The sequence below is a fragment of the Eubalaena glacialis genome, chromosome 10 (assembly GCF_028564815.1).
Source record: "Eubalaena glacialis isolate mEubGla1 chromosome 10, mEubGla1.1.hap2.+ XY, whole genome shotgun sequence".
Classification (NCBI taxonomy): Eukaryota; Metazoa; Chordata; class Mammalia; order Artiodactyla; family Balaenidae; genus Eubalaena; species Eubalaena glacialis.
In genome coordinates, this window is record NC_083725.1 from 18,469,433 (window position 1) to 18,480,409 (window position 10,977).

At 56.0% G+C, this 10,977-nt stretch overlaps 1 protein-coding gene across 1 annotated transcript in view; it reads right to left on the reverse strand.

The window, feature by feature from the left end:
• ZBTB16 (zinc finger and BTB domain containing 16) overlaps positions 1 to 10,421 on the reverse strand; it is a 192,983-nt gene extending 182,562 nt beyond the window's left edge. The window contains exons 1-3 of the mRNA XM_061203867.1: positions 10,352 to 10,421; positions 8,803 to 8,971; positions 4,367 to 5,724 (exon numbers count right to left, since the gene is read on the reverse strand). Coding sequence (XP_061059850.1) covers positions 4,367 to 5,634 — 1,268 coding nt within the window. The 5' untranslated portion in view covers positions 5,635 to 5,724; positions 8,803 to 8,971; positions 10,352 to 10,421. The remainder of the gene's footprint in view (positions 1 to 4,366; positions 5,725 to 8,802; positions 8,972 to 10,351) is intronic.
• Between the last annotated feature and the right edge of the window lie 556 nt (positions 10,422 to 10,977).

Genomic DNA, 10,977 nt, shown 5'->3' on the forward strand with positions numbered 1-10,977 from the left:
GCTACTGATCCTCTACATGGTCAACCACTGAACACCGAGCAGCTGGCCACCTGAAAGAGGCCAAGGCAAAGGGCCAGGCAGAACCCTGACATCTCAGCGATGTGGCTCATGCACCCTAGAGCTGGCCCTGGGAAGCCTCTGAGAAGGGCTGCACACCTGAGTGGGGGAAGCAGGCTGAGCCCACCCATGTGGTTCCTGAGCATCCCTGCAAGAACCAGGCAAGAGTTCCTACTGTGTGTGTGCAGGATACACACTGTAGCTGATCCAAGGGCTTGTCTGTAGAAGATCCAGAGGCTCCCGGGAAAGCAGATCCCACTCTGATTCTGCAGCACTAAATTCAGAAACATATTAAGACCAGGCTATATGAGCCTGGGGAGACTGAGGACCATGAGGGCGGTGTTGACACTTAAGTCAACCACAGTTCCCCGTAATCTCATCCCATGTATATAACTCTAAGAAGGAGAAGGTGCACCTGCCCTGGTAGAGCTGGTCCCTAGACCAGATCCAGACAGGGCTACATGCAGAACAGGCCCAGCCTTTCAAGGAGAGAGAGACAGAACAGAGACTGAGTCTAGGGAAGGAGAGTCCAATCTTCCTGATGTGACCCTCCCTCCCTCAGACATTACCCTCTGTAACATGGGCCCCCTGGGAAGGTTTTAGGGTCCAGCACTTACTCCTGCATCTGCCTGGATAGATCTGCTCATCTAGCAGGTCTTCTGATTGTTCTGACTGCCTTCTGGATCCTTTAGGCAGGTAAGCCCTGTTTGATTTACCCAGATAGCATCTCTGTGGGCTTTCCATCAATCCATGGCTACATCTGACATTGCTTTTACATCTCACCATGCACTGCAGGGACCACAGCTTTATAAAGTTTCATTCAAACTATCTGTCGGGCCAGCAGGCTCCCCTCTCACCAGCGTGGGACCAAGTCGTGAGGAAAGCTCCCGATGGTTTGTTGTAGAATCAAACCCTCCTTCCTGCATCCCTTCCTAACACTCTCCCCTTCCTTCCTCTCCGTGCCCTTCTACCCCCCACCAAGAAGAAAGACAACAATAACTAGCAAGTACCTAACCTTTACCTACCAGCCTACTGGCTTAACAACAAAATAAAATAAATCGTGTAGCCTGTTATTTCATCATGTTCATCACTGTCATATTCACAGCCAATTCCACAGCCTCCTGACATCAGATCTCCCACTCTGACTGCTCTGCCTTGCCTTTTTTGTGTGTGCTACACTGGGACTTGTGATGTGGGGGAAGGAACAGAGAGCAGTAAGAAATAGGGAAGTCTCTCCCTGTCTCTCAAACCTTAATCCTGGAGGTCTGAGAGACAGGGAGAGAGGAAAAGTCTCCCCAAAGCACACCTGATCAGGAGCCAGGGGCTGCCCGTCAGAGCGAGGGCGGAGTGTACACGGGAACATTCTCTCCACCCTTGACACTTCCTGAGAACTCACAGCTCTCCATCCAGGGCACAGCCCCAGGCTCCAGCTTCTCGGGCTGCAGCAGCCTACTTTCCACCCTCAGTCAAAAGCACAGTCTCCGTGTCAGCAGCCCACAGCGTGATGCCAAGGACGCCAGGACTGGCGGCTTGCCATCACAAGCTCACAAGGACGGGGATATCCTCGGCACCGCCTCACAGCCAACCCAACCCGTCGATGGCAGTGCTGTGGACACTACACACTAGAACTCAGAGCCAGGTGGGGCGATGCAGAGATGAGACCCAGGCGACATGGAAGTGTCTGAGGGTCCATTCCTCACCCTCCTGGTTACTAAGTGCCAGTCACAGCTCCAGGGATTTCCGGATGTTACTTCGTTAATTCAGCATCCCACCCTACAGACCACCTCCATTTTAAAGAGAGTAAAACAAGGCTCAAGAAGGTTACATAACGTTGCCAAGCTCTCACTGCTATATATGGCTAGTTCTGCCACCCATGCTCTGAGGGGGTAGACCACAGCCAGCCCTCCACCTCTCCCCAGAGGAACAAGGGTCCCACAGAATGGGAACTTGGAACCCCTGGGAGAGTAATAGCTTTTGCAGCCCTCTCAGGTAAAAAGAAGGAAGCAAGACCCAACAAGAAGCCAGAAAAAAAAACCCGCTTTCCAGGGAACAGGGGTTGGGAGAAATGGGTGAAGGTAGTCAAAAGGTACAAATTTCCAGTTATAAAATAAATAAGCCCTGGGGATATAACACACAACATGATGACTACAGTTAACAATACTGTATTACATATATGAAAGTTGCTAAGAGAGTAGATCTTAAAAAAGTGCTCAAGGAAAAAACATTCCTATGTATGGTGATGGATTTTAACTAAGTCGACTTATCATAGTGATCATTTCATAAAATATACAAATATCAAATCATTACATTGTATACGTGAAGCTGTTACATGTCAATTATACCTCAATTTAAAAAATTACTTTCCTGGGACTTCCCTGGTGGTCCAGTGGCTAAGACTCCACGCTCCCAATGCAGGGGGCCTGGGTTCAGTCCCTGGTCAGGGAACTAGATCCCACATGCCGCAACTAAGAGTTCGCATGCTGCAACTAAAGATCCCGCATGCCGCAACTAAGACCCAGCACAGCCAAATAAATAAATAAATAAATTTAAAAATTACTTTCCACTGTACCCCATTTCTCATAGCACATAACTGAAATAATTCACATCCGGAGAAGATGATCATCTATCTAGTCAAGTTTGGAGAGAGGGTTTCCTCTTTAGGAAAGTTTGAGCAAAAACAAACACAACCTCGGTCTATTTCTGAGCAGTACAAGCATCACGAAGACACACCTTAGTGGCGGTTATTTTTTGCACCCGACCGGAAAAGGATCGGCTGTGTTTAGCTCAGCAGCACTTTCCACAAGGTAAGTCTCAGAGCCCCCCATTAAGCGGTGTTGGAGCAGGTTCCAGCTCAGCTTGGGCTAATCAGATGACCGCCAAATGCCTCCACCTCCATGCCCCCACCCCCTCTCCTTCACACCCCCTCCTGAATGGTCAACAGAAGAATGGGGGGAGGGTAGAAGAGGGCAAAAGTGAAGAATCCACCCAAGATCAGCAAAACAGCAGGCGAGAGGGTGTGCAGGGAAATGTTATCACAGATGGCAAGAGAAACTGGACTTCTTGACACCATTCACCCGACCCAGGAACCCAGGGTGATGTGATGGGCATATCCTTACGACCGATGCAGATGAACACCAAACTCACTACAGGTTCCCTCTGTGTTTACTCCACTTCTGATGAGCAATTTTCAAAACCCTCTGTTCTGCAGATACGATCCTCTTCGGGACTGATGACTCCAACCCTCCAAGTGCAAGAGGGTTAAGACCTGAATCTGAATCCAGCTCTGCCTCAGTATCTATATGACCCTGGGAAAAGGTCTTAGCACCTTCCTATGTAAAAGAACGTCATCCACCTGGAAAAACTGCTGTAACAAAAACGTGACTCCATGAAAAGCACTTGAACCAGGCATGTCATAAAAGTTATTTCACAGAGAAAGAAACAGAAGCCAGAGGGAAGCCAATGCTAGCCCAAAGTGGTATTTAATTCAATGTGAGTAGGGAGGGATTAAAAGTAAGGCCGCACGCTGCAAAACCAATGTCTCTCCTACCCATCCTTCCCCCTTGAATTTAAATCAACTCCCTCGAAATGTGTTTACAGGGACAGAGAATGAGAAGGGAGAGGAAGCAATGTTCCTGGTGATGAATGTTCACCAGGAATGACGTTTGGAACCTGCAGCTGCTCTTGTGATCTAAGCAGCCTCCAGCCCCTCCCATCCTCCAGAGCTGCAGACAGGCTGCCTTGGCAGGAACCACCACATGGGAACTCAGGTACCTGAAACCTGGCTGCGTGGCCAGATCCAGGCCATGGGCCCTTCCTCCGCACCCCACTTCTCCCTCCCTCCACTTGATGAGTCACTCCAGGCAAAGAAGAACAGACCCAACAGCAGGAAAAGCAAAATGGAAGCCCAAATGCAAAAAAGAGAGGAAAGAGCCTAGTAAGAAACTGAGCACAGGGAATTCCCTGGCGGTCCAGTGGCTAGGACTCTGCGCTTCCACTGCTGAGGGCGTGGGGTTCAATCCCTGGTCGGGGAACTAAAATCCCGCAAGCCTCACAGCGTGGCCAAAACAACAAATAAATGAAATAAAATCGTAGTTTTTAAAAAAGAAACTGGGCGCGTTAAGTTCCCCAGTGTTTAGGAAAGACCCGAGGCCCCCTCACCACACCTGAAAAGTGTCCCTCCACAGGTGGTTTTTTGCAAATAGCAAAGAGAACAGAGGAGCCAGGCCCCAGGACTCGGGAATAGCTGCGTATGAAGGCAGGGTCAAGGCCAGAAATTCAGGGTCAGGGGGGTGGGTACGGAGGGGCTTACCTGTGCTGCTCCACGGCCTCGTTGTCAGGAAGCTCCACCCCGCAGACGCTGCACTGCTCCCCGACAGTGCGGCTCTCTGCCTTCATGCCCACAGCCAGCTCACCCAGCTTGCTGAACAGCTCCCTCTGGATGAAGCCCTGGGGCAGCAGACCCCCGTAGGTGCTGAAGTCCATGGAGACGGCCAGGGTGGGCTGCACATGCAGGCCCGAGGTCACCGAAGACGGCATGCTCAACACGGCATCGGCCTTGTGGTTGGGCAGCACGGAATAGATGCCCAGGTGTTTCTCAGCTGGGGGCGCGGGGGGCTCCGGTCGGCCTGGGGGGCCCTGGCCAACCTCGGTGAGAGGCGGCAGCTGCTCGGCGCTCTCCTCACGTCCATAGTGCAGCTCTCTAGCGCTGGTGATGACGCTGCCCCGAGTTGGGGTCCCGGGTCCCTCCTTGCCCCTTTCCTCAACCTTGTCCCCCATCCCAGCTGGGACGCTAGACTCGGCTGCCCCAGGGCTGTCCTGGCCGGGCACCTCATCCACCTGCATCATCTCCGGCTTCACCTCGGCCACCGCAGGGTGCCGCCCAACCCCAGCCAGAGTCGGCTCCTCAGGCCCGGCAGGCAGCTGAAGAGCCCCCTGCAGGAGGGACTGTCCTATGGTCATCAAACTGTCCACCGCCGCCTTGGTGGGACTCATGGCTGAAAGGCCGAATGAGGTGGAGACGGAAGGGCTCTGGTCCACCATGGGCCCAGGGAGGCTCTGGGCAGCTACGCGGGCATACCCACTCTCCTCGCTGGAATGCTTCGAGATGAAAATGTTCTTGAGATACCGAGCCTTGCGGTCCTCTTCCTCCTCGGCCCCGCCATCCGCCATGGTTGCCTCCGTGTCATTGTCGTCTGAGGCCTGGATGGTCTCCAGGATCTTCAGGCACTGCTCCTCCAGGTACTCGATCTCCAGGATCTCAGCTGCGTACAGCAGGTCATCCAGGTCCTCCGCCTTGGCTTGCAGCGTGGCCGTGTACGCATACTCCAGAATCTGCTGGAAGGTCTTCGGAGAGAGGAAGTCCAGAGTATAGTGCTGGCTGTTGCGGTGGAAGAGGATCTCAAACATCTTGCTGGTGCAGGCCAGCACAGTCCGGTGGGCGTGGAACTCCTGGCTGTCCACCATAATGACCACATCGCACAGCGTCCCGGCCAGCCGCATCTGGTTGGCCTTGCAAAGGAGCCCCGTGGGGTGGCTGGGGTTCTGCAGCTGGATCATGCCCATCTTTGTCAGATCCATGGTGCTCCCCGAGGCTTAGGCATGAGGCTCTCTTTCCTTCCTGGCTCTGCGTGGCAGGGCAGGGTGGGTTTCCTGGGCCAATGTCGAGGGCTAAAGGGAAAAAGGGAGAAAGAGGCAAAAGAGATGCAAGAACAAAAGGAAGATTAGTTAGTGTCCCTAAAAGTAAGAATTCAAACAATAGCACCTCCCCCAAACCTGCAGCAAGACAGTCTTGGAGATCTTAATGGAGGGGAAGTGGCTTCCTAGAAATCTACGTGTCTGCCTTTACAGGCCCAGGGATGATGAAGGTAAAGAGAGGGTTCTGCTACAGCACACGCCTAACTCGCTGCTCTATGACATCTGTTAGACGAAGGCAAATGAAAATTACAATAGAGTCTCGTGAGTCTTGGGCTTTCTTTAAGTCTGAGGGTGGGGGGCTCCCATGCAAAGCCAACACTGATTATGAGAAGTTGCCCAGCACTTAATTTAAAAGAAAAAGAATTTAACCCCTTTCTCTGGTCAGTGTAAGCACTCAGTTTCACTCTCAACACCCTGTGCAGCAAACCTCATCTTGGAAACAAAGTTTTTCTAAATCCTGCCTCACTGTGGTAGCCCCAGGAGCAAAACCCAGCCTAGCTGGGGCTAGCAGCCTGGAGTCGCAGCCCACAGAAATCTAAGGGCAAAGTTCTCCTTCTCCAGCCCACCTCCTCACCCTCAGCCAATGCCTTCCTGGACCTCTGTCCTTCCACTCTTCTCAGAGCTGCAAAGGACTGATGAACCCATGCCCTGACCGCCTCCTTTGGCACTAAGAGAAAGACACACACGTAGCCCATGTACTAGCTTGGCTCACTTCTGCCCGCCGCCCATGGGTACCTCAGAGTGATTGTGTATGTAATCCAAAATCTTCGACTGTGTGTGCATGCACCAGCCAGAGAGGGAGAGAGAGTTCACACATGTGCACACTTATATAATATGGCACACTTATTCCCTGCCCACAAGTGCCCAGTAGTCAGGAGGATCTGTAATACGTAGGCTAGGTCATGAAGGACTTACAGAGAGGTCCTAGGAAACATGCACCCCTAAAGCCAGGAGTGCACATGCTGGGAACATGAACTCCAAGTGTACCTCAAAGGCTCCCAGGAGTGGGCAAGTCCTGTAACCCGGAGCAGTAATTGATACTGTTAATGGCTTGGAAGTGCGAGAAGTGATATTGGCACCAGCATCTATGATGTGAGTTACATTGAATATAAAGGGAAAACAGGGCTGGAGACAAAGGACTCTCCCAAAGCGCTGTTTGGGATCGGTAACACGGCTCTGAGACTCACAAACCTGTCTAAAGAGTGTCAGAAAGACCTCACAGGCCCAGGTCCCTCCCAGTCTGTGCCTAGCTGTGGCCAATATTGCGGTGAAATGAAGTGGGAGCCACGCAGAGCAAGGGCTCTTGCTCGCTCCTGGAACACTGCTGGCCTCCGCCCCCAAAAGGAACCCTATTGGCTCCAGAGCCACAAAGCTTACTCGGAAAGGGTTAACAGGACGACTAATCAAGACACTTTTGCTCCCACCCTGGGGTGGGAACTGAAGCCATGGGGTGGGGGTGGGGCAGGGGGTGGGATTGGTGACCATTCACCCGCGCCTTGCCACCATGCGCTTCCCCGCAGACTTCGGGGTTTCAGAGAACTAGGAGGGAGCAATCGGGAGAATGTAAGCTGGGCTACCCGAATTCCTCCCCAAAAACAAGCTCCGTGGGTCCTGAGGGAAATCAGGGTGCCCTGGTCAGCCGTCCCCGCCACCCGCGGCTCGGCGCCCGCGATCCGGCTGGCAATGGCTGCAGCGCCCAGCCCCGCGGCGCGGGAGAAAGCCGGCGCTAACCCGCTCGAGCTCCGGGGATCGATCGCGCTCTCACACTGCCCGCCCCCCACCCCCGTGCCCAGTTCCCAGCCGTCCCCACGGAGACTTGGAGACGACTTCAGCAAACTTGGGGAAGCAACTTTTCCGGGAAAGCCAGACGGCAAAGAGAAAGGGAGCCGGGCTAGGGAAGAGGGAAAGCGAAAGAGACCCGGACGAAAGGCTAGAGTCCGGGCGGGCCGGACGCCTGGGCGAGAGCGGCGAGAAGGCGGACCCGCCTTGCGGAGAAGTGGAAGCACAAAAGCCCGACAGCGAGTTGTGGAAGGAAAAGCGAGAAGGGATCTGCGGGCCCTCCCTCTCCGACCCTGGGCCATGACCCCCGAGAGCGACGGGCAAGGTCCCCGGCCTCAGGCTGGTGGCGCCAGTAGCCGGCGCGCCCGGCCCAGGCACGTTGCTAGCGTCCCGGGGAACAAGCGAGTGAGTCGGTGCCGAGCGCGTCTGTGCGTTCCAGTGGGTCCGCGGGCCGGCGAGATAGTGCGCATTTCGAGCGCGTGTTCCAGGGGCTGTACGAGCGAGCTGCCGGCGCGCCGGGGTGGGAAAGCCATCCCGAACGCATCAGGTGCAGAGCCGAGCACCCATCGAGCGCGGCCGGGAGCGCACAGCGAGCTCCGGCACCACGGCCGGTCCAGCCGAGAGCCGAGGAGGGCCCGGAGCGCTGGAGACACTCCAGCGCTCCGCTACGGAGCCCCTCCCTCCAAAACCGGGGGGATTAAGTCCAATCAAGAAAAAAGAGCCCACCAGGTTTTTCAAAGAGAAACAAAACCCAAGTGACTCCCAGTCCTGCTCCCCTCGGCACCCAGATCCACTCCTCGGATCCTCCGATTCTAGCTTCCCAGCCGGTGGGCGAATAAACACACAAATAAACCACAGCCCTATCTCGCGCCCGCGCACCGGTCGGCATACATATGAGCACCCACCGGCTGCCGGCTCCTCCACCGGCCCCTGGTGGTACAAAGCCTCCTGATTCCCAACCCTCCGCTTGCGCCCTCAGCCCCCGCAGACCGCTCTGCCTCCCACCTCTCACCCCGACCGTGCCCTGGAGCGGAAGGGCTGGGGAGGCAGCTGCGCCCAAGCTGACAGCCGGGGCTCCCCCGTCTAGCAGACCCCCCAACCGCCGCTGGCGACGGCTGCGGCAGCAGGAAGGGAACAAGCCGAATAAAATAAGGCACAAGCCCAGCGGCCGAGTGGCCGAAGCGAGCGCGCCCCCCAGACCTCTCCAGCCCCGGGGCGCCCCGGCGCGCGGCTATCGCTGGGCGGTGCGCCCCTCCCCGGCCCCCCACTCACCACTGCCGAGCCGGGCGCCGTGGGGTGTGCGTGCGTGCCTCTTGGGGGTGTGTGCCTGTGTCGGGGAGAGGTGTTGCTGGGGAACTGTTGCTCTCGGTATCACGGCGGCAGCGGCGGCATCGCCCGGCAGTTCGCAGTACCCGCTCTCATCGCCCTCAACTCCTCTGTGCTGCGAGGTTAGCAAATCACCACCGGCTGCGGCGCCTCCGCCGCGTCCCACGTCAACGCCGAGCCCCCTCCCCTGCGAGGCCCCGGCGCCTCTCCATCTTTAGTGCTGGCGGCCGAGCCCGGCTCCCTGCCCACAGCTGCCCCCCTTCCCTCCTCCCTCCCCCCCCTCCCGCGCTGTCCCCGGGCTCAGCCCGCCCACCCCCCGCACTGGCCGAGCCCGCGCCCGCTCCCCGCCCCACCCCTCCCCTCCCCTTCCCTCCGCTTCCCTTCCCTCCTTTTCCCTCCCCTCCCTTCCCCGCGCGCCACGCTCCAGGCTTCGCCTGACATCTAGCTGCTGCTGGGGCGCTGGCGGCTGCCGCTCACCGGCCAAGCCGAGAGGAAAGAAGGAGCTCGTGGAGAGGAGTGCCAGGGACTCGGAACCTTTAGTGGGGGCAGTGGAGGTGAGGGGCGAGGAGCAGCCCCCACCTGCAACCCCAGGTTTTTAATTTCCACTGGAAACGGGTTTTCTTTTCCCCTGCTGCTCCAGGCGCGGAGTTTGGTCTCAGGCTCCAATGTTTGCCCCATTCAGTGCGTGTCATCTCTCCTTTAACTTTTTCTCCGGGCTCCGGGCGGCATCCTCTGTACCCCGACATCGGTTTTAGAAGGTCGCTTTCCCGGGCCCCAAGCCCAGGCCTTTTGTGCCTCCGGGCCTTCTGAGCATCCAGATTAGCCTCCAGGTGCAGAGTTCGCGGGCCAGGGTGAACCAGGTGCCAGCGGGTGTGCGGGGATCTATGGTCGAGGGGAGACTCCCCATTTTAGCTGTCACGACCCCTGGAGGCCAAGGTCGAGTCCCGAGGGAAACTTTTCTCCCTCTCAGTCTTGAGCATTTCCTGGGCTTCGCACCACCGCCCCCCCCTCCCCTGAACCTGGCTGGAAACAGTTCCCGAGAACTGCGGTCAGTCAGTTCAGGGCAAAGTCTTCAGGGGGCGCGTGAAAGCTTGAAAAAGCTTCAGGCCCCCAAAAGTGCCTCCTCTCAGCCGGCCAATCCACTTAAGAGAGTGGAGTTGAGGTCAGTAACCCCAGGGTAGAGCAAGCAGAAGCAATGTGCCCTTCCGCGGGCTTCGGAGAGTCCCCTTCTCTGCCCTTTCCCTGGAGCTTGGCAGAGGTAGGAGACAAGAGGTGGGAAACGCTATTCTGGGCACAAACTTTGACCGCCGGCTAATGGCCAGGGTCGTGGGGGTGAGGGGGGTGGTGGAAAGCGCCCTCCCTGGGTCTCCGGACAGTCAGCCCTGGAGGTCCTACAGTCTTAGCAACCCGGGTGGGTTTTCAGGCACTGAGTCCTGAGTCCCCTCCGTCAGTCCCTGACACGCGGCGTGGTTCAGAGGTTTCCCGCAAGACTCACGTATGATCGCATCCCGCTGCGCGCCTCTGGCACTGCCCCAGACCAGGAGTCAGGTCCCAAGAACTGAAGGGTCATGGAAGGTGGCAGAAGCCAACTAGAGGCAAAAATCCACTTCCAGCCTCACAAGGCCACTTGGCTGGAGTTTACATCAGAACTGATACGGTTCACAAGAGCTGCTAATGGGGTAGTCCCGAAGACAGGCGATTCCATCCCAGCAAACATCGCCCCTGTCTCCTACTCGCAGGGAAAGTGCTCAGACCTGCAGGAGTCATGGGAGAGAGGAAGACCCGTGAGAAGCCACTTGAAAGTGAAAGAAGGGAGTTAGTTATCCTCTGATAGAAGAGAATACAGCAACGTCTAACAGGTGCCTGGGAACACCCAGTCCCTGAGTATTAGATTAACAATAAAGAACAAACTGTGAAAGGACTAGTTTTCTAGCTAAGGTCTACAGTCTGTAAGAGGAAAGGAATTTAAAGAAAGTTAAGAAAGAACTGGTCTGGTAGTTGAGTGGTTAAGACTCCGCGCTTCCAATGCAGGAGATGCAGGTTCGATCCCTGGTCAGGGAACTAAGATCCCACGGGCAGTGCGGCGCAGCCAAATAAAAAAAATAATAATAATAAATAAAA